Raw genomic sequence first — 24,371 nt, forward strand, 5'->3', positions numbered from 1 at the left:
CCTGTTAGATTAGGAGACGGTGAGACATGAAGGCTGGACTTTGGTAAGGCCTTGTGGAAGAGCTACTGGCAAGACTTTGTGGCCAGATTAAATGTAGGGGAGAAGAAAAAAGGGAAAAAAAAATTCAGATGTGGCAAACCAAGAATAGTGAGAATGAGGAGGTGAGGAAATTAGGATGAATTTTTTTGTTGTTAAAATTAAAAATTGGGGTTTTACCCAGAAACCATCACATGACAGAGGAAACTCGGGTGGCGGGTCCGTTGTCCCCATTTTACATATGAGGACACTGGCCCCGAGGCTAAGAGGGCTTTCCCCAGGCCCCATATCTGTGGTAGAGCTGGGACCAGAACTCTGGCTTCTGACTTGCTGTCTTGTATCCATTCCACTAAGGGGAAGAGGGGGGGCACCCCGAGGACCTGTGGATAGAGGCACGGAGAGCAAAGGGAAGCAAAAAAAAGAGACCAAGAGGAGAAAGTAGGAGTGTGGAAAGGAGGAACCAAAATATATGATGTTGTTAATTTCAAAGGAAACAAACATTAATTACAAGTTGATGCTTTACTTGTGGGTATGTAGTGGAAAAAAAATTCTGACAATGTAAGCGTATTAAAAATTATCAAAGATCTCTCGGTAAAAGGATTTCCATAAAATTGTTTAGCACTTTAAAGATAAGCATATAAAGAGCTACCGATCATTAGGTTCCAAACACAGGAAAGTTACTCACTTCTTCTAGGTCTCGAACAACTCGTTTGGAGTTAACTTCTGTCTTGAATCGCTGAAATTCCTCATCCAAAACAGGATCTCCTCTATCTAGCTGGGGTTTTCAATCATCAGAAATGTTAAAATTGAATACAAATGCACGAGTTTTATTTCTCTTTAAAACAGATAGAAACCCATTAAGCATTTAGTCAAATCTACCTATGAGGTTCCCATTGGGAGAGTGGTTAAAATGACCATTGTAATTACACTTACTGTTCAAACATGTTTTTTATAGAAGAAGGAAGTTTTTTCAGAAGCACGAATCCAATACCTTCTTTTTATAATCAAAGGATAGTCTCTGGAAATTATTTCTGAGGCATTGATAATTCACAGAAACGATTTTAGGAAGCCATGTAAACATGAGTGTATAGAGATTTCATTAAAAAAAATTAGGGTGGAAGGTATAGCTCATGTGGTAGAGCACATGCTTAGCATGCACGAAGTCCTGGGTTCAATCACCAGTACCTCCTCCAAATAAATATATAAATAAACCTAATTATCTCCCCTCCCCCTAAAACCCTAAGTAAACTCACTCTTCAAAAAATAAAAAATAAATGTTTTAAAACCCTCCAAAATTAAAAAACAGAAACAAATGACCCAGTGAAGTTTTGAGCCCCTCAGAGCTGATTATCCAAGTATCACGTTTTAACAAAGGCACTTGATCCCTCCCTTTTCCTGGGTGGTGGAGGCTGACAGAGTCTGTCCCTTCCTTGAAGTGTCCCCTGGCTGCTCCCCTTCCTCCACTGCCTGCTTCCCCGTGGTCCCTGAACAATCCTTCCTATTCCCCAGGAGCCACTGGATACTCCCGGGTCACTCCTAAGAAGGCTGGCTGGGCTTGGATCAGCGTCCACACAAGCCTGCCTCTATGGAAAAAAGGACCGTGCACACTGCAAAACGTGTTAGGTTTTGCCTATCTGTGGCTTTTATTATTTGCCTGTTAGGTAACTTCTGAAACTAGTTTCGCTCTTCCATGCCCTGTTCACAATTATTTCTAAAGACTCAACTGGAAGAAATCTATTCTGATCACCAGATTAACACCCTATTCAGAAATAGGAGACATGTATTGTCACCAGGGCGCTGAACCACCCAGCTCTGATTGGCACACATCAGGAGGCAGAGTTTAAGATTGTGAACCTTTGGTTCAAAATACAGACTTTATGGAGAGACCCAGACCTCCAGCACCACTGAAAATAAAGTAAAATACAGGCAGTTGAAAGAAAAGATTGGCAAATGGGTTGTTAGCTAGAAGAAAGAGCAGGGAGATTTCTTATGTCTTTATGAGGACTCACTTCTTTATGATGAACATTCCAGAACTTAGTATTATTGACCATCCCTCCTGAGTGAAAGCTCATCACCCCCGAGACAGACCCGCTCTAACGCCGACTCACTCTGCATCCCCGCCGCACTCTTTTTCTCTGCTTCCTGCCATTTGCCCCGGGTCTCCACGTGTTCCTGGCTACGGGGTCACTTGCCAGGATTCAGCTGCCAGATGAAATCTTCCGGTCATACAGAACAGGGGCCCTGCCATGCTTGCTCTCCAACTACCCTGGGAACTCAGGGTCCGGGTGATGACATGAAGGACGGGACTGCTTCTTTCCTGCGCCCCTCAGTCACTTGTGCAAATGCTCATCACTCCCCACGGCCTCCCTCCAGTCCCTGGGCACCGCAGTCTCTACGGCCGGCCCGCGTCCTGGGTCATCGGGGAAGACATGGCCATGGGCATCCTTCAACGGCCCTCTCTGCCAGCCTGACACCCTCCCCCGCCTCAACCCCCGCAGCCCTTCCTCCTGTTCAAAGACAATCTTTACCTCCGACCCTGGCCTCTTCGCAAGCTTCTTCAAACTTCTCCTCGGGGATCCCTCTGTGCCCTCAGCCTACAAACATGCTCAAGTTCTTCCAACTCAAAAACCCCTTCCTAGAAGCCTCATCCCCTTGAACAGTCCACGCCATTACTCTTCACACTCAAGAAGCCATGTACTCACTCTCACACGTTCCTCGAGACAATACGATTTGGCTTTTTACCTCCTCTAGTCCACTGGAATTGCTGTCACTGAGGTAGATGAGGACCCCCAGGTCACCAAATCCGACATGGACTTTCCAGGCTCCGTCATCCTAGAACCCTCTGCACTTGGCTGATCCCTCCCTCTGCTTTCTCTGTGTTCTCTGAGTCTCCTCACCACCCAGACCACCTCTCCTCTGTCCTTTCATCATCCCACTTCTCTCCCTTTAAATCAGGAAGTTCTCCAAGGTTCCTGCCTTGAGTTCCTGCCCTTTTGATGCTCCTCTCTCTCCCCAGGTCATCACACTTGTCCCGTGGTCTCTGCACTGATCACACCCAGCCTCTGACTCCAGCTCAGATTTGTTCCTTCAGCCGCCACCTGAATGCCCCCCAGTCACCCCAGATGTTATACGTCCTGAGACCACTTCTCTTCAGTATTTGGGATCTCATTTAAAACCACCAACAAACATCCAAGTTGGAAACCTAGGAGTCACTCTATCTCATCCTTTTCCTCGCCCTCATTTCCAATTTATCTACAAGTCCTGGCTCTACCACTGCTCTCAGCACATTGGAAATCATCTCTTAATGTTTCTGGGCCCCTTCTGTCACCTTCTTGAGGGCGGGCACTGTGGCTTGCCCCCGGCACAGAATCTCACATACACAGGCATTCATTAATGCACCTGCCAAAAGCATAAACGGTATGGTTTGCCTGTTGACCAGGTACTCCAATTCCAGCCTTAACTTTCACATGAACGTGGTCTTGCCATATTTTTATCACCTTAGTCTTGAAAATAGTTGGCAAATATTCCATTGTGGGGTTGACAGAAATCACTTGTTATTTTGCTTTTAAAATCACATGCAGCGTTGAGGGGGTGGGTATAGCTCAGTAGTAGAGTGTGTGCCTAGTGTACATGTAGTCCTGGGTTCAAGCCCCAGAACCTCTGTTAAAATAAAAATAACAAATAAATAAATAAACCTAATTATCTCTCTTTCCAAAAAGTTTTTTTTAAATCACATGCAAAGAATCCAAACAACATAGAAACTAAATTTATTTATTTTTGAGGGGGAGGTAATTAGGTTAATTAACTAATTAATTAATTAATGAAAATGGAGGTGCTGGGGATTGAACCCAGGACCTCATGCATGCTAAGCACGTGCTCAACCACTGAGCTGTACCCTCCCCCCAAAGTAAATTGAATTGCCCATCCAATATGTGCCTTTCTGACATACCAATGTAATGATTTTACATTCTTTTGTTTGTCTTATGAAAACAAAAAGATGACTTTATTCAAATATCTGATTTGGACTCCAAATCTAGGGAACAAATGTATTCTATATGAGTAATATATTCATTATCTGACAAGATACATGTTTTTCCCAACCCCACCTCCCCACTACTGCCGCTGTATGCAGCACTGAGTGGGGAGCTCATGCTCCCAAACTCAGATACATGTGTTATGGCTGAACGTGTCCCTCCAAAATGCATGCATTGAAATCCTAATTCCTAGTACCTCAGGTGTGCCAATTTGGAGATACTTTCTTTAAAGAGGTAACCAAGTTGAAATGAGGTGATTAGGGTGGGCCCTAATCCAGTGTGACTGGTACCCCGACAAGAAGGGGAAATTTGGACACAGGAGGAAGACAGTGTGAAGGTACAGGGGAAAGATGGTCATCGATGAGCCAAGAAGATAACAGATCCTTCCCTCATGTCCCTCAGAAGGAACCAGCCCTGACAACACATCTTGGATGTCCACCTTCCAACTGTGAGGAAATTAATTTCTATTGTTACACCACCCAGTCTAGGGTTATTTCTTCATGGCAAATTGATACAAAGTGTTATGATTCCAGAAGTCCTGCCCATTAAGTCCAAACCCATGTAACATGAAGCCCGAGCTGAGACTGTCTCCTCACTCCCACGAGCATCCTGAGTTTCAGCCACGATGGCCCTGCCCCTGGCGCTCTCTGCATCTGCCCTGCACGTAATGATGTCTCTCTCACCACTGTGAGCCCTCGGGTGTGGCAAAGTCCCACAGTTCCCATCTCTACTCTCTTCCTCCCTTGAACCTACATGTCCTGCCTTGGTGACCCAGGTGTGGCCTCTCCCCTTGACCAGATACCCCCTCTCCGCTCAGCCTCTCTGAGTGTCTCTGATTTGGGACTTTAGTTTGGATGTGGCTCTGGCTTGGCTCCTGCCCACTGTCTATGGGTCTCTCCTACCTTCATGCTCTGCAGATCATGGGACAGGTGCAGAATTCCCACCTGAACGTGAGCTATTCCCCACCTCTGCCCTCTTTACAATTCTTCAAAATTATATCATACTAGGGAGCTTTCCAATTCCATGACTTCTCTCTCCCTCTGCCTCCTGAATCCCCACAATACTTTCCAGAGGCCCCCTGTGACATTCATAGCCAGAGCTGACTTATGGTTAACCATGGATGCGTCAGTAGTCTCCCCTCCTGACTTAACTATAAGTTTTTTTTTTCTCCTGATACAGCACCTTGCATACAACAGGAATTCAAAATATTTACAGAAATAAATGTTATCAAATTAGTGGTAATTCTGACCTTGTATTTGTTGTTTACTCTTTGCCGCTCCTCAATAATGTCTTTTCTTAATTTAAAGGACATGGGATCTTTACCGAGGTGCACCTGCCTGCGGAGAAAGAAACCAGCTTCCAAAACCCGTCAGGATACCATAGTCCTTTCCAGGATGGAGTGTCTTAACTGTATTCCACAACTGAAGATGGATGCTGAGGTACTGGAGGAGATGCCATGGGGGAGAGTAGTTGTAGAGATGCCAGCGACATAACTATGATGAATAATGTGTTCTACAAAATGAAGCTCATCTTCTAGTGGCACGTGCTAAAATATTTAGGAATAAAAAAAATCTGGATATTCAACGTCATTAGTCATTAGGGAAATGCAAATTAAAAAGCACAGTGATGTACCACTTGACACACCCTTGGATAGCTATGATGACAGATTATGATGATAACAATCATAATGAAAGAAAATAACAGGTATTGTCAAGGATGTGGAGCAACTGGAACCTTCGTACATTGCTGATGGGAATGTAAAATGGTGCAGCCACATGGAACACAGCTTGGCAGTTTCTTGAAACATTAAGCATAGAATTACCATATGACTCAGCAATTCCACTCCTTGGTATATACCCAAGAGACCTGAAAAGATATGTTCCCACAAAACTTGTATATAAATGTTCAGAGCAGCATTATTTACAATAGCCAAAAAGTGGAAACCACTCTAAAGTCCCTCAACTGATGAATGAATAAACACAATGTAGTGTGTCCATACAATAGAATATTACTCAGCCCTGAAAAGGAATAATGTACCGATAGATGCTATGACTTGGATGAACCTTAAAAACATGTTCAATGAAAGAAGCTGGTTACAAAAGGCCATATATTATTAGATTCCATTTATATGAAATGCACAGAATAAGCAAAACTATGGAGATAGAAAGTAGATGATTGTTTGCCAGGGGCTGGGAAAGAGGAGAATGGGGAGTGACTGCTTAATGGTTACAGGGTGTCTCTTTGGAGTGATGCAGATGTTCTGGAAGTTGCACAACACTGTGAACGTACTAAGAACCTCTGGGTTGTACATTTTAAAGTGGTTGGTGGGGAGGTTATAGCTCAGTGGTAGAGGGCAAGCTTAGTGTGCACGAAGTCCCAGGTTCAGTCCTCAGTACCTCTGTTAAAATAAACAAGTAAGTAAATTACCTACCCCTCTAAAAATGGTTAAAGCAGTTAATATTATGTAATAATATTAATATTATGTTACATGAATTTGTCACACTTAAAAACTCTGGTATGTAAGGTACCCAAGTAGCCTGGCATGTGTTCAAAGTAAATGGTAGCTATGATTTAAAAAGGGAAGGGGGTGTCTAGAGAACTGTTTTAGATTAAAGGAGACTAAAGAGACATGAAAACTAATACAAATTGTATGAGCTTTGATTGGACCTTGGATTCCCCTCTCTAAAAGCCAAAAATCTCAGTTATAAGAGACATTATTGCAACAACTGGGTAAATTTGCAACTAGGCTGATTTATTTAATCTTGCGTTGTTAAATTTTTTGGAAGTGATTGTGGTAGTGCTGGAGAACGTCCTTGTTCTTAGGAGCTTCATGCTACAGCCTTTAGGGGTGAGGTTTCATGATATCTGCAACTTGCTTCCAAACGGTTCAGGGAAATAAAAGGGGTGTGTGTGCATGTGTGTATTTGTGCCTGTGCACACATGTGTGTGCAGAGGGTGAGGGACGCATACATGGTATAAAGTTAACAACTGAGGAACCTATACCCAGTGCACATGGGTGCTACCAGCAGGTTGAAAACCTTTCAACAAAAAAATTGGGAGAAAATAATCAAGTGAACAAACACACGATTCAAAACTGAATCAAGATGTGATTTCAAGTACATTACAAAGAAGCATAGAAGGAAGGCTTCACAGCAGTGTTAACAGTGGCCACTGCATTAGAGTGATTTTTTTTTTTCTTTTCTACACTTAAAAAATATTTTCAGGGGGAGGGTATAGCTCAGTGGTATACTGGGTTCAATCCCTGGTACCTCCATTAAAACAAATAAATTTTTTAAAAATTTAAAAAATATTTTCAAGTTTTCTACAATGACAATGTGTGTGTGTGTGTGTGTGTGTGTGTGTGTGTGTGTGTGTTTAATATGTAACAGGGAAAGAGTATTTTTTTTTAATGGTTTGGGTTACTTGGCATACCTACCAATCAACTGAGGCCAGACCCTAAATAGAGACTCCCAGAATTCTGTGAATTCACAGAAAGGATTTCGGTGAGAAAAAATGGGCGTCCCCCACCCCCCCATGGAAGGGGGGTGCAGGGTGGGGAACACTTGGGAGGGCCCCAGACCTCAGGGTGTGTTCTCTCTGTCTGGGAAGTGTGGATGCAGCAGCATGGACCAGGCGGCCTCTCAACGACCCTTTCCAGGCGTATCTTTTTGTTTTAAAACTCCACTCAGCTGAATCTGTACACACAGATAGGCCTAGTGCGATCCGGTCAAAACTTCTCAAAGGATTCTATTTTGTTTGCAGGAGCACAAAGCCGAAGTCTTGCATCTCAGTTTTAAAACTTGCACCAGGAGCCTTGCCCGCCCCCGTCTGCTCTGCTGGGCTCCCCAGAAGGCCTGTGGGGCACACAGCCCCGGGTCCAGGGGGCTCAGGGTAGGGTGACAGACAGTGGGGTAAGGCTTGGGGTGCCCGAGTCCCCCAGATCTGTCTGGAGCGAGGCGGGTGCCGGCAGCGGTGGCCAAGAAGCAGTGACCCCGCCTCTCCTGTGGTTCACTCTGGTCCTGCCACTGGTCACACTTAGGAAAGAGTGCAGTTTGATCACACTGATTTATTTCGAACAGAAACTTCATTCTGAAATAGAAGGCCCACGAAAGGGGGAGAGAATCATCACATTTTTCACAGGGCATACAAAGTTATTACATCTCACTGTGTCTCAGGTATCAAAAGCCATGACTCAAAACACTGTCACTTGATACAGATCAACTGCACAATATTTACCACTTCAGGCGATTTTCGATCTCTTCGTAAGTGTCCTGCCTGACTTTCTGTTCAAAGAGTGCTTCCTTCATCTGTCTGGTTTTTGAAATCTCAGTGCCTTGGTCCAAAACTGAGGGCGGGAGAAGACAATGATGATACCAGTAATCAAATCAGAACCATTTGCGGAGAGAAAAACACATTTCTAATGGCGAGACAGAACAGCGATCTGACTGCGTTTTGTTGTTTTTGCTCATAGAGAGTAAAGGTGACAAGAAGTAACTCTTTTCAGTTCTGCCCGGGGGCTGGTTTACACCGGATCAACTCCTTACCTTCTCTCAGTTCTTTAATCTTCAATTTGCCTGGTTCCTGGTTTAAAACGGTTGCCACAGCGAATGGATTCGATAAATCTACCGGAAATCTCAAGTTCTGGTATTCAATTTCCTGAGAGCGAATCAGGAAGGAAAACTCATTGTTTTGCTTCTCTGTCATTCCTTCCATCGTGGTTAGCATAACGTCCACTTTACCTTAACTTTTGGAGGCTTTATCTTTGCCGGTGATCGGTGAAAATGTACACGTGTCATTGCCTTTTCTGGAGGGACAACTACTTTCTTAGAAAGAGTATTCAATCTTTCAAATTCTTCTAATCTAGGGTTTAAAACAGACATTAAATTAGTATATAGTCTAACAATTCAAGGTTCCTATTTTCATGTTCCTTCTGATAATACCAGTCCATTAATTACTATATCTAAACTGGAAATCAATCTCGGTGCTTAAACAGTGGTTTACTAAAATAAACACAATGTTAGTAGATCAGAGTATAATCATATATAAACAGCCTGCTGATGGCTGTTTTCCTTGCATTGCCAAAGGAAATAAGTGGAAAACAGGACATGCTGAAAAATGCTCTCATGGTCTAGCATAATTCATTTGCAGTCTATTGGCTTTCCATAGTTAATTTATTTCATTAAAAAAACTCTTACATGGACTTATGTTCCTTGTAAAAGAATAATTACTCCCACTATTCGTAGCAAGATCTATTTTTTAAAAAGTGATTCAAGCTAATGTTTGAGATCTTTTCTGTAAATGAAAAATACTTTGAACATATACAGGTATAGACAGTGTGGCTTCCGTGTCTACAGAAGCTATTTATTTATCAAGAGATGTAGCAGAACCAGGTCATGTTCATAAATGCTACCCATGAAGCATTTAACAAAGAATATGTGAACATGTGTTTGGTAGGATGACACACATCCATGTCGGTTCCAGAAAGGAGGTGAGAAATTGCACCATCCTTGGATTCTGACAGTCCGTGTGCATTTGCCGAGCGCCTATTAAACAGACCCTGCTGCACAACATGGGTGATACACCTGCAATCCCAAATTTAGCAGGCTCTGTGTAAGAGTCCTGAAAGGTCACAGCACCGGAGACTCTGTCCTTGGGCAGAATGTATGCTGACTGACATGTGGGATGTGCAGGGATGAGGCTCTTGGTTAGGGAGGGACCTGTGGCCCCGCAACTCCTATCTCAACAGAGTCTGACATCACCTCTGCTGTAAATCTTTAGGGAACAGTCAAAACTTTTGGAGGTGTTAAAAATAAAAGTCTCCTCAAGAAGTCTAATTGTGGGGGAAAGGGTATAGCTTAGTGGTAGAGTACATGTTCAGCATGCATGAGGTCCTGGGTTCAATCCCCAGTACCTCCAATAAACAAACAAACAAACAAACCTAATTACCTTACCCCCCTAAAAAAAATCCAAAAAGCAAAAAACAAAAGAAGCCTAATTGCTAGTGTTGATGATGAAAACAAAGGGGTCAGAGAAAGGGATAAACCGAAGAGTGACATGCAGAATTTGGCGGTGCCAAATTCAGGACGTGAGTGAGTCCATCACACACTCTATTCTGAAACCAAAAACGCAACCTATGAAACTTTCAGAGAACACTGCAGTGGGAATGCTCGTCTCCTTTGGGTGGACTTTCTGCATTATCGTACTGTCTGCAGCCTGGGGAGACGTGCGGGTCTTGAGATGTAGTCCTTGAAAATGTCAAGAGCACACTAAACAAGGTATTAAGCTCTAGCTGGGAAACCGAAATAAAGTAGTTTAGAAAAGATGTATGTCTGCATCTATGTGGTGCTTCTGCCGTGAAATGCTCCAGGGTAGGTAAGAGCACGTCTATGGAAAGATGTGTAAGTGAAAGTCCCACTCAAGGGATGCCTTTGAGAAGGTCATTTGTGTGTTGTAGCGCATGTGTGTATCTGGCCAGCAACATGACACTAGAAAAATGAGCACTGTTTTTCATTTATAGCCAATGCTACTTATTTATTGGCCGAGTCATTTTAGTTCCACTGTGGTAACTTGAAGGATTTGAGTTCAGCAGGCCACACTAATATTCTATAGGCTATTTAGGCTGCTTTGGATTTTGAGGAAGAAAACTATAATATAATAAATCAGGAGTTGGTTCACACTTTGATATTAGGTTGGTACTCCACTTTTAATACGTCTAATGATGCTAATACGTGGTATGTATCTATGTGTGAAGGGGAGAGAAGGAAAAATCAAACTTTTTCTTTATCAAGATATTCGTAAGGATTTTCAAGGAACGGTATTTATGCTGTGAAAAATTATCCTTTCCACTTTTATGAAAATCATGCATATTAGAAAACAGTTTATTAACGAGATACACTTGAATATAAAAACACAAGCTCACATTCAAAAGGAAATGGATGTCCAGGGATAATCTGTCATGAGGTAAAACTTAGTCCCATTTCACGTCTTTACCCTGACTTGAGCACCGATGGCACTTTAAAGAAAAGCTCCCGCTGGCTTGTTTCCTTTTCTGCCTTATGTCAATGTCACTTGCTACATGTGACTTATTTGGGCTCCTCTGTCGTGAGTATCTTCAGGGTGGGGACCATTTCCCATGGGGCTTTGCAGCGGACACTGCCCACGGCAGGCACTCAATGAATTATGGCGTTATACTGAAACTTTGAAAATAGCTATGTTGTTCTGGCCTTTATGATTTAAATTTTCAGATAGACAGTAACACATACATATGGCCAGCAATTCAAACAGCACACCAGAAACCATCAGTGAAAGAAAGTCTCCCCCCAAAAATCCCTTTCCTCAGTCAGCTCCTCTGCCCCTGGCAGGAGCAGCTACTGCTACAAGCATTACAATCATACTCTAAAGCGCATATTTTATGCAGCTTCCTCCTTTAAATAAGGTTTTAAATTGAGGTATAACTGACACATGATATTAGTTTCAGGCATATTAAGTAAGTTTTTGATGGTATTCTGTTATAAGAAAGGAAAACAGAATGGAAGAAAGGAAGACTTATATTTTTGAAAGTTTTGAGAAGAAACAAGAACAACCCCAGGCGGCCCTACTTTAAAGCCATGTTAGGAAAGCAGGTTCCGGTGAAGACACACTCGTATGGTTGAGAGTTGAACTGGGAAATCCACAACTGCAGCTTTATCTGTGCCGTCCCGTACTGAGAGGGGGTGAAGGTCACAGTCACATTCACCTTCCCGTTAGCTGGAATTATTCCTGAGAGGAAAGAAGTGAGAACATGTGATACTTTCTCTTTTGTAAATTCCAAGCAGAGGGAGATCAAGCAATGTCCCCACTGTTCTGTGGTGAACAAAGTCGTAAACCAAGACTTTCAGACCCAGTAAAGTTGCTCTTTGAGATTACAGGCAGCAGAGACGTTCTCAGACAACCACGCCTTCTAGGTCTGCAACCACTAGGTCAGACGGACACACTACCAAACGCTCATCTTGAACAGAGGGTACGTAGAGCCCCTGAAGGCGATATGAATACTGAGACTTAAGATGAGAGCTATGATTAATTTCTCTAACTTTTCCCTCACCAAAGAGAATTTTCCTCAACTCTCAGTCTGGGAAGCAATTCTATCTGCCTCCTATTTCAAGGCATTCTGGTGTCACTCCTTTGCCAGCTTAGGCTAGTGCTGAGAGATGGAGCCTGGAGTCAGAATGTCCCTGTTGCCTCGGGCAAGTAATCTGGTCTCCCCGAGCCTCCCTGTCCTTGGCTGTAAAAAGGTGATGATAATAGTGGGGAGGGTATAACTCAGTGGCAGAGCTCATGCTTAGCATGCATGAGGTCCTGGGTTCAATCCCCAGTACCTGCATTTAAATAAATAAGTAAACAAACAAACAAACAAAAATCTGATTATCTACCCTCTTCCCAAAAAGGTGATGACAACAGTGGGGAGGGTATAGCTCAACAGTAGAGTGTGTGCTTAGCATATACAAGATCCTGGGTTCAATCCCCAGTACCTCCATTAAACAAATTAACAGACAAATAAACTTAATTACCTCCCCACCAAAAACAACAAAAAAATAATAAAAAAAATTTTTTAAAGTATGATCTCTTGGTTTTGCTTCTCCCAAACATTCTTTTTGGACCTCCCATATGGTCTCTGGCTATTCTCCCATTGGCTGAACTGGAAGGTTATCAGAAGGATTCTGCTGGTATACTTTACTCATTTCTATCAATTGCCAAAGCTATATCTGTGTCTCCATGTCTCATCAGTATATATTTTCTGGGATGAGGCTATTCATGATGGTCCTAATCACTAATAAAAAACATGATGTGGGGGCAGACTTTGTGTGCTGGAGATCCAAAGCCCTGACCATCCCCTTGACAATCCTGATCTGTCCCCTGCACAGTCTGTGCTGAGGTTTGGGGAGGGAGGTCCTCTGTCTTGCCTGTCTCTTCTGCAGTGAGGCGAGGAGGAGAAGCAGGGGCAACCTTCCTTATTCATATTCCAGTCTGGAAGGAATGGCTTTGCCCATGAACTCACAAAGGATTCTGGACTCTGCAGGTGAGGCTTGACAAAATACCTTAGTCTGGGTCAAGAGGCCTTTGGAGGAAAAAGAGGCAAAAGGAGTCAACATTCGCTTCCTTTTGATCTAAATGGGTAAACACAGAGTGTGGGCAGCACGTGGAAGATACTGTAGGAGTATCAGTGAGTCCAACTGAGACGACAGGGCTGGACAGAAGGTACATGGGGGTCGTGCACCTCGACAGGCAACGTGCAACATTTACAGCGTCCCACTGCTTATCCCGGGGAAGGGGAGTTCACTCTCGGCTGGGATGTGCTGTCTGCTGGGTTGGTGGCTCCCGGCCTATGGATAACGCCCATAACCAAAAACGAGAAGCCAAAGCAAGGGCAGAGGCTCTGGGATTACTCCCAACTCAATATAAAGTTGTAAAATTTGCATTTGAGAAGAAAACGCAAAATTTAAAATTATTTCTTAATGGCTGATACATTCTTCATGATTGAAAAAAAAAAAGAGAAAGAAAGTATTGAAACTTTATATAAGAACATTGGGCAAGAGCCCCTAGGAACTCCTGCTGGATGTGTCGTTCTCTGCCACAATTTAACATTTATAGGACTTGGATGTGCTCATCCTGAGTGTATGTGACACCAGGCGAATGTCCAGGATCTCAAAGTGGTCAAAACGAAACAAGTTTCACAATTTTTTAGTGGCATTTGGCTGGTTTCCAACACTAATAAGATCTTGGCTGAAGTCATGTATTGCTGGCTCTTCCAAAATCACCAACTGAATACTCTTGATGTTTTAATTGTCTGTGATTTCTTGTCAGCAGTACAAGGAAGGTCACAGAATTTTCTACTCCGTTCCTCCTCTCTCAGGAAAATCTTGGCACTGTCAACAGATCCAGCTTCTGACAGCTGCAGTGCACACCTGTATCTTAAGGATGCCCAGTGGGCAAATGGCCAGTTGAGTTAAAGCTGAGGGCACTATGTCAGACTCGTACCTTGTAAATGGAATTAGCCTTATTCAAATTTTTTCATTTGGGAAGCCCGTGCACAAAATGCCTGGAAGGCATGGATAAATGATGCCTCCCTGGCTCCTAGGGAAGATGTTGCTTTATAACCTAATGGACTGTGGACTTCAGACAACCTAAAATGTGCCTGAAACGGTGTCCTACAAATATACGTGCTGTGTACAATCAGCCCACGGTTCTCAGCCTATCTGGGCCCACTGTGTAAAATGAAGGCAGTAATGACTTATTGGCCTAAAGTGATCCATGACTGTCCAACTGCACGGTCTATGAGTCAGGCTAGATGCGTGGGCTGCATGCTGCCTGAACTGTACTCATTGTCTCTGCAGCCAAGGTTTCTTTCTTCTTTTTTTTTTTAATTGAAGTACAATCAGTTACAATGTGTCAATTTCTGGTGTACAGCACGATGTCCCAGTCATGCATATACATATACATATTTCATATCAATGTTTCTTATTGCAGATGACTCAAAGTCATTGCTAGATCCTAACGCCTCCAAAGTATAACAGCTGAAGATGCACTGATACGTATCAGCAAAGTGGGAAACTAAAAGAAAATGCCTGAGAGACCAGTGGACCAGGGATGCACTCAGCCTCATAAAGTCACAACTGTGGAGGCTGCAACATCCAGCCTAGGAGACCAGTTTTAAAGCCATGTCAGCAACACCATCCACGTGAACCAGCTCACTTAAAATGGAAAAGGCAGGATCCCCAAAGTTCATCCATTCATTCACTCATGTCTTCTCTTGACCACACTCTCCTGGTTTCCCTCCTTGGTCTCTGTTCTGCATCTACTTTCCCTCACTGTCCTCTTGAGTGCCTGCATGCTCAAGGCCTGGTCTTCAGTCCACTTCCCTTCTCCAGCCACACTCACGCCCCACGGCGATATATTCATTCCATCAATACCCAGGTGATGCCTAAATTCACGCCACTAGCTCTCACCTCTCTCTCAACTGCAAACTGGTATATTCAGTTTAATTTTACTTAGAGGAGGAATTTTAAAGACAAGCAACAAACAAAGCACCAGAACAACCAGAAAAACCTATCAGATGGCTCAAAGTAGCTTACAAATCATCCATTTGTCTGAATTCTGTGACTGTGTAATTTATACGCTGAGGACTAGGGGAAAGGCGAACACCATCTCTCTAAAGTGTTTCACATACAACTGTCACTTATATGTGCTCAGCACTGTATCTGCTTATCTAGGTAGTCCCAGGCTTTGAAGAGGTTATGTTTCAAAACCCTTTTGGTACATTAATATTCTGTGTCTTAGGACACAGGTTTTTAGAGAAGTATGCCTTGGCCATAGGACTTTCTAGCTTTCTCCCAAGTTCTCCTGTCCTTTTTCTTGACACTGACACCAGCTTAGTTCAGGCTCTCAAGGCCTACATTATTTCATTCCCAACACAGTGATTTCTGGCTCTCTGCCTGTATCCACATCAGTTACACCTGCATACTACAGCCACACCGACTCTCCTAAAACGCTCTTCCATCATAACTGCTCAGCAATCTTGTGGTTCCCTTCTGCCTATAGAATGTAAGAGAACTGCAGACCAACAGGTGGGGCAGGGCTTAATGATGGAACTAGTCCAGTGATTCCCAAACAGCACTCTGAGGAACGACCAAAACAGAATCAGCTGGCAGTGCTTGTTACAAGTACAAACAACCAGGCTCTTCCAGAGCTGCTAACCCCCCATCACCCGGGTTGGGTCCTCAGGCATCATAGTTTTCACAAGTAACAACATTTTGGGGCTATGACCTCGTCTAAGGCCCCCTTTAATGTTTGACTGTCCTCCGTAACATCCCCACTCGTCTGCAGCGATGGGGAACTAGCTGTTTGATAAGCAACAAATTCACCTTTGGGCGTCACTGACGGTGTGCTGGTGGTAGCTCTGCCCTTTGGAGCCACACGGCACAAGCTCATTCCTCCCCACGCCGTAGTGAGTCTCATAATCAGCACAGCTAGCCTGCCTCTGATGCCTTCTCCTTTGGGGGCCACTGTCCCCATTCCTTCACTGACCCCAGTATCCTTTCACTGGGACCCATCTGGATCTGTCTTAGCGTGTGACTCTCAGGGAGACAGCCCCAGATGTCCAGTGTGCTGTGATGGCCCAGGGAGGGGCAGGAGCACCTCCTTTTGCTACAAGCTCTGCTCCTTTAAGTAGAGTCTAGACTAAGATCACAGGAGCTAGCTCACTCTACTGACACACCTTGAAAGTCAAATTTTTATAACTTCTCCAGAGTTAAGGTGAAAATTCAGCTTGCACTTTACGGGGCAGTGCATAGACTTTAGAACCAGACTAAAGAGGTTCAAATCCCACCTCTGCCACTTACTACTGAGGGTCCCTGGGCAACTTCTTTAACCCCCCTGTGCCTTATTTCCATATCCATAAAATGGAAATAATAATTGTACCAAACTGATATGACTGTGGTACAGATTAAGGTTATATGTATGTGTACATACATACATACATTAAATATATACATATGCTTACATCTATGGCTTAGACTAGTACCTGACACATAGTAGTCGCTAAATAAATGTTACTATTATTATTCTGCCAAAAGGCCTATTGTGAGAACATCAACCATACTGAAAATGAGAAATATTATCCTGTTCAGTGTAATTTTGGTAACCACTCAATTTTTCTTCTTTTTAAAGCCCAAATACCTGAAGATAATAAACCTCTTCTCTCTGGAAAGAGAATCACATCCTTTTTTTTTTTTTTTTTTTGCAATATAGCTAGTAGCTACCTTATATTACAAAAGTCCTCAGAACAGCTCCTGGGTTTTTAGAAAATAATCTATATACATTTCATAATTTAGAAGTAATTCAAAGTTTTTGCTTCAAATCCTCATTTGTTGAATAAAATACACATCTGCAATTATAAATGACCGATAAACAAATGAGTAGCTACAAATACAAAGACTTTAAAAAACAAAACTAGGAGGGCAACCGAGATGGCAACATAGGAGGCTTCTGACTCCCTCCTCCCATGGACACATTGTACTAATACAGTTCATATACTATTTGAACATGTGTTCATATACTATGAACAGCTACATGCCAATGGAATGGACAACCTAAAAGAAATGGATAAGTTCCCAGAAATATACAACCTACCAAGACTAGAGAACGTGAACAGATTGATTACTAGTAAGGAGAGTGAGTCAGTAATCAAAAACCTCTCAAACAAAAATCCAGAACCAGATGGCTTCACTGGTAAACTCTATGAAATATTCCAAGAAGAACTAATACCAATCCTTCTCAAACTCTTCCAAAAACTAGAAGACGAAGAAACACTTTCAAACTCATTTTATGAGACCGATATGACCCTGATACTAACGCTAGACAAGAATACCACAAGAAAAGAAAATTACAGACCAATTTCTCTGGATGAACATAGATGCAAAAATCCTCAACAAAATACTAGCAAACTGAATTCAATAATACATTAAAAGGATCATATACCATGATCAAGTGGGATTTATTCCAGCGGTGTAAGAATGGTTCAGTATCTGTAAATCGATCAATGTGATATATCACATTAACAAAATGAAGGATAAAAATGATATATTCACCTCAATACATGTAGAAAAAGCATTTGACAAAATTTAACATCCTTTCATGTTAAAAATCCTCAGCAAAATGGATATAAAGGGAATGTACTTCAATATAATAAAAGCTATATATGACAAGTCCACAGCTAACATCATACTCAGTGGTGAAAAGCTCAAAGATTTTCCTCTAAGATCAAGAACAAGACAAGGATGCCCATTCTTGCCACTTTTTATTTAGCATAATACTGAAGTCCTAGTCAGACCAATTAGGCAAGGAAAAGAAATAAAAGACACCTGAATTCAGAAGGAAGAAGAAAATTGTCTCTGTTTGCAGATGACATTATATTATGTATAGAAAACTGTAAAGACTCCACCAAAAAACTTGTTAGAATTAATAAACAAATTCGCTAAAGTTTTAGGATACAAAATCAATATAGAAAAATCAGTTGCATTTCTATATCCCAACAACAAACTATCAAAAATTAAAAATTTAAAAAATCTCATTTACAATAGCAACAAAAATAATAAAATACCTAAGAATATTTTTTCCAGTTTTAGTGAGAAATAATTGACATACATCTCTGTATAAGTTTAAGGTATACAGCATGATGGTTTGATGTACATATTTGTGAAATGATTACCACAATAGGTTTAGTTAACATCCATCACTCAAACAGATACAATAAAAAGAAAAGAAAAATGATTCTCCTTGTGATGAGAAATAAATTTAACCAAGGAGATGAAAGACGTGTACACTGAAAACTATAAGACATTGATGAACAAAACTGAAGAAGGCACACATAAATGAAAAGATATTCCATGTTCATGGACTGGAAAAACTAATATTGTTAAAATGTCCATAGTACCCAGAGATTCACAAATTCAATGCAATCTCTATCAAACCTCTAATGGTATTTTTCACAGAAATAGAACAAACTATTCTAAAATTCGTATAGAATCACAAAAGACTTGGGATAAAATAAAAGAGGTAGAGGCATCACACTTTATGATTTCAGACAGTATTACAAAGCTATAAAATAGTATGATATTGACATAAAAATAGACAGATTAGTGGCAAAGATTAGAGTCTAGAAATAAACCCATGTATACATGGCAAATTAACTGACAACAAAGGAGCCCAGATATATAATGAGAAAAGGACAGTCTTTTCAATAAATGGTGTTGGGAAAACTGAACAGTCACATGCAAAAGAATGAAACTAAACTACTATCTTACACCATATACAGAAATGAATTCAAAGTGGGTTAAAGACTTGAGTGTAAGACCTGACCATAAAACTCCCAGAAGAAAACATAGGAAAAAATCTCCTTGACACTGGTCTTGGCAATGACTTTGGGGATTTGATACCAAAAGCAAAGGCAACAAAAATAAAAATAAACATGTGGGACTACATTGAATTCAAAAGCTTCTGCACAGCAAAGAAAACTATCAACAAAATGAAAAGGCAGTGTATAGAACGGAGGAAAATATTTGCAAATCACATACTTAATAAGGCATTAACATCCAAAATAACAAGGATCTCATTCAGCTCAGTAGCAAAAAAACAAACAACCCAATTAAAAAAAAAATGTGCAGGGGACCTGAACAGACATTTGTCCAAAGGAGACATACAAGTGGCCAACAGGTACATGCTCAACATCACTAATAATCAGGGGAATACAAATAAAAACCACAATGAGATATCACCTCACACCTGTCAGAATGGCTATTATCAAAAAGATAAGAAATAACAAATCCTGGAGAGGCTGTGGAGAAAAGGGAACCCTCGTGCACTGTTGGAAATATAAAGCAGTCCAGCCACTACGGAACACAGCATGGAAGTTCCTCAGAACATTCAAAAAAAAAAAAATAGAATACCATATGAAACAACAATCTGGGTATATCTCCAAAGGAAATGAAACCATTATCTTGAAGAGATATCTGTACTCCCATATATTCACTGCAGCTTTATTCACAATGTCCAGGGCATGGAAACAACCTGTGTCCTTCAACAGATGACTGGATAAAGCAGTTGTGGTATATATATATACATGCACACATATATATACATATACACACAATATTATTCAGCCTTAAAAAAAGAAGGAAATCCTGCCATTTGCAATAACACGTAGAAAGCCAGAGGGCATTACGCTAAGTGAAACAATCCAGACTAAGACAAACCCTGCCATGGTATCACTTCTATGCAAATCTAGAAGAAAAAAAAATCCAGTTCCTAGAAACAAAGAGTAGAGAAATGGTTATCAGGGGTTGGGAGTTGGGGGAAAAGGAGAGGTTAGCAAAAGGGTACAAACTTTCAGTTCTAAGATGAATAAGGTCTGAGGATCTAATAGAAAACATGGTGACTATAGTTGATAACATTGTATTGTAAAACTGAAATCTACTAAGAGAATTAGAACTTAAATGTTCTTACGCACACACACAAAAGGTAACTATGTGAGGTGAATGGATGTGTGAATTAACTCGATGTGGGAATCCTTTCACAATGTATACATACATCAAATCATCACATTGCACACTTTAAATAGCTTATAATTTTATATGTCAACTATATGCCAATAAATCTGAAAAAATAAAAACAAAAACTATTTTAGCACTGACAGCAGACCACAGTGAACAGACATTAACAACTCTAAACTAAATATCAAGAGACAGAAACTGAGAAGTGGACATCAGTTCAGGTAAAGCTTTCAAAGCTCCTGAGCATTGCTGGGATCTATACCATTCAGGGCGTGCAGGCAGGCTGTCCACACCACACATGAGACAAATGCCTGAGACCCTTCACTAAGACTCAGAAGAAATAATATTCCCATTTCATTTGAAATTAAACTAAAAGGAGACTACAAAACCAAGCATGGACCAAGAGTCCAAACTAGAACTGAAAGGATTGACTTCTGATTTCAAGTTTTGACTTTGGAAGCAATTTACCTGGACATTATTATAAATTATCTGCATGATACAAAGTATCCCAAAGTGTCTTGATTCCCAAGTGTCCAAGTCCAATCTACCTTATGTCGGATATGTAAAGTTTATTATTCTTACACATTTGAAAACAACCTATTCAAATGTGGCGTGTTCTCTTTCCTAATGTGAGACCCACTTTCCAAATCCTCTTCCATCTGAGAACTCTCAGGAAATTGGAAACTTGAAAGTTCTCTCTCCTTACCTGATGTTGGCTCAACACTAAAGGCTTGATGAGACTGAATCAAAGTGACATGAAACTCGAAATCCACAGGACAACTGCATTGCAAAGGAATAACATACTTTTTGCTGCAAAAAAAAAAAAGAAAAATGGAAAATATTACTTTTCTTTATAACTAGCTCTTTTGGTATCAAGGACTAGAGACTCAAATTATGTAATAAATAATCACAACAATGAGAACAGTCAACGCTCATACAATATTCCTGGGTGACAGCTAGCCTACGCAATTCCCAGATAGTAACGACTCTAATCCTACCACGTAGTAATATGATTTCCCCACTTACAGAAGGGGAAACTGAGGCACAGAGAGGATTACTGTCTTGTACAAGGTGACAGAGCTAGTTAGTGGCAGAACCAGAATTCAGTGCAGTCAACTGTCCCACATTTATGCACCAAACACCTCTGTCTTGCGGCCTCTCGAGTCCTGGCAGGTTTATCCCGTGGGTACTCACAGTCACAAGAAAGGGCATCTCTGCCACACAACATGCCCCAGGGGACCTGGGAACGCTGAGTAAGCAGACCTCACAGAAACCTGGGAAGCCCCTGGCCTTTACAGAGCCTGGAACTGGACCGCATTGAAGAAACCACCCTGTGGGTCGTGTGTGGCTGAAATATGCTAGAGACTCTATTTGGTTAGAAGCTGAACAATCAATCAGCAGAAGATCTGGAGAGGGGCTGTGCTCTCAGAAATGCTCTCACCCAAGACAGGGCTGTGTTCTGAGTAAGCCTGAGATACTTACTTACAGCACAGAGGTGGCATTTCTTAGTAAGCCCTGAGCTTATCCTAACATCTTCTCCTTCCATCAGGACAAGCCCAGGTCCGCCAGAGTTTGCAGGATGATTTTGTGGGAGAAGCAGAGCTGTCCAGCCACCATTTGGCATGCCTCGGGGAGCTGGGCCCCTTTCAGCAGCTCCTCCTCTAAGTAACTCAGCCCTGCCCTCACCCCTGACTTTCTCTGTGCCTCCCTCCTTCTCCTCCGTCTGGGCTGTGTGTTCCCTTCTCCACCACCTAACTCCCTCACCTTCATGGCCCACCACGCCCTTCTGCCCAGTGGCTGGTCCCTACCTCTTAACCTGCCCAATGAGGACCTCCCTGCCCACTGCTCGTCTCCCTCACACGTCCCAGCTCACACTCCTGGGAGAACCAGACAGTAACGGGTTTGAGCAGAGCTGCCAGGCCAACTCTTACGCTGCCTTCTGGGCGCTGCCATCCCAGCCTAATCTGTTATGGGCTTTTCCCATCCTTACCTGCCAGCACCTGTCTTTCTACCTGGGAGACTCTTAAGTCCTGCGAAGGCAGAGCTGAGTCTACTTGCTTCTCCGGCATAACTCAGCAAAATCCCAGAGTCCGGCACAGACAACAAATATTTGTTGGAGCAAAATGAAATAATTCTTTTTCAATAATGATTTTGGGGATACAGTATAGTTCAAATATGGTTTTAAAAATTAGGCCAGGAGCATTTTTATTTGGAGAATTTCATCACCTTCAAAAATGTCTAAAATATTCCAAATATAAGGAAAAATACAGAGAATAATAAAATAAAAGTCCCTTTATCCACTACCAAGCTCCATCAAGTCTTTTGCTTTGGGTAAATCAGTGTATTATTTTTCAAGACATAGAACATTGCAGAACTGCTGAAGCTCCCTGTACGCCTCCCCCTGGTTCTCTTCTCTCTCCTCCCTCCCCTGGGGGGGGGTGCTACCTGTATTCACCATCATTCCCATGGATTTTTATAATATCACCACATATATATGTACCCATAAAATATATAATATTTATTATTTGCCTTCAGAAATACTGTTCTAAAACTTGCTAATTTTGCTCAAAATTATGCTTTTGAAATTTATCCATGATGACACTTGAAGTTCTGTTCATTCGTTTTAACTAGTGATGGGCATTCCGTTGTATGACCACATCATCCTTATTTCTCTGCTCCCTTGCTGAAAGGCATTTAGGTTGTTTGTACCCTTTCACCACTGCACTGACGTAATGACGGTCCTTGGCTGTGACTCCTTTTGCATCTGTACCAGGGCTACTCTAGCTAAAACCAAGGAATGGAAGTACAGCTTAGCAGTAAAGTCAAAATATCAGCTTTACTGATATGGCCAAAGTGCTCTCCAAAGTACTTGTATCAATTTGTACTTCCACGAGCAGCATACGAGAGCTCCTGTTGCTAACCAACACAGGATTCCCAGACATTTTAACTTCTTCCGACCTTATGGGGTAAAACGGTATCTCATTTTATTTTCATTTTCATTTTATCAAAGTTCAGCTTGTATTTGTGTGTGTCCATTTGGGTTTCCTCTCCTATGAATTGCCTGGGTGTTTTTGTGTTTTCTGCCTACTTTCCTACTGGGTTGTTCTGTTCTCTTATTAACTTGTACATTCTAGATGTTTGTTATGTCAATTATACTCACTGACCTAAATTCTAGACAAGGGTCATTGTACAGAGTAATCACTTCAGCCCACAGTGAAGTGAATACTTCATAGATTTTTTTTTTCACCAAACTCATAAATCCTGTCCTAAATCAGGGTCTACTAGAAGTATCAGTTCATGAATCTTAACTTTCTGAGATGGTTTCTAATTCTGAAACACAGGGTACATAAAAGTCATCACGTTTTCAAGGCAACTCAACCTATCAGACACTCAGGCCCCACTGAGCATCAGCTATTTACAGCACCGGGTAGATAAAACTGACAGCGCAAATTACATACCCCTCAGGATGTAAGCAGCCTTGGGTAATGGTCAATGTGAAGCATTAAACTGCCCAAACCTGGTCTGAACATTAGGCCAGTGACCCACACAGATACATGGGCTTTATATCCCTCCAGTCAATACCCCCAGGGCTCTGCTCAGAGCTGCCCTAGCAAGGTCAAGTCTGCTGCTTGGGGTTCTGCTAAAAGTTGGAAGTTTGCATTTTCCTGAACTAAAGTAAAACAAAAAAACCTGCTAAGTCTTTTCATATATACCCAATCTGTAATTAATTTCAGAGCTCTGATAATTCCCATGGAAAAGGTGTCAGAGTATTTGTTTAATGATCATTATATGAAGCCAAGTTCCTGATGCATTAATCGGTTGGAAAAACAAACAATTCCTTAAGGGCACAAAATTCCAAGTGCCTGGATTAAGAAGGAGACACAGCAGTGCCAGTAATACAAATTTCAGTGGAATCACTGAATTTTGTTTTCATTGCTGCTATTCATATCACAGATGTCAACTTAGTGTGGAGGGCCTCCTTAATCATTAAATCAAGGGCAGTCTAGATTAATTTGGATCAAGAGAAATTTTGGCACATACGAAGTTTAGTTTATTTAGTAGTTTTTCATATGTGAAGAAACAAACTTATTAGATTCTGGGGTGGGGGGGAGACTCAAAATTCTCAACTAAATTCCCATTGCTAAATACAATTAAATCTGATCTGCAATGAAGAAACATAAAGAAATATACATATCTCATTAATCCTCGACGCAAATAG

General features: G+C 41.7%; 1 protein-coding gene across 2 annotated transcripts in view; it reads right to left on the minus strand.

The window, feature by feature from the left end:
• Nucleotides 1-24,371, minus strand: part of CFAP221 (cilia and flagella associated protein 221) — a 79,297-nt gene that overhangs the window by 26,834 nt on the left and 28,092 nt on the right. For both annotated transcript variants that reach the window (XM_072960836.1, XM_031678657.2), the window contains exons 7-13: nt 20,859-20,962; nt 11,669-11,828; nt 8,810-8,930; nt 8,615-8,726; nt 8,307-8,415; nt 5,320-5,407; nt 722-811 (exon numbers count right to left, since the gene is read on the minus strand). In XM_072960836.1, the coding sequence (XP_072816937.1) occupies nt 722-811; nt 5,320-5,407; nt 8,307-8,415; nt 8,615-8,726; nt 8,810-8,930; nt 11,669-11,828; nt 20,859-20,962 (784 nt within the window). The remainder of the gene's footprint in view (nt 1-721; nt 812-5,319; nt 5,408-8,306; nt 8,416-8,614; nt 8,727-8,809; nt 8,931-11,668; nt 11,829-20,858; nt 20,963-24,371) is intronic.

Source organism: Vicugna pacos, chromosome 5, assembly GCF_048564905.1.
Source record: "Vicugna pacos chromosome 5, VicPac4, whole genome shotgun sequence".
Taxonomy (NCBI): domain Eukaryota; kingdom Metazoa; phylum Chordata; class Mammalia; order Artiodactyla; family Camelidae; genus Vicugna; species Vicugna pacos.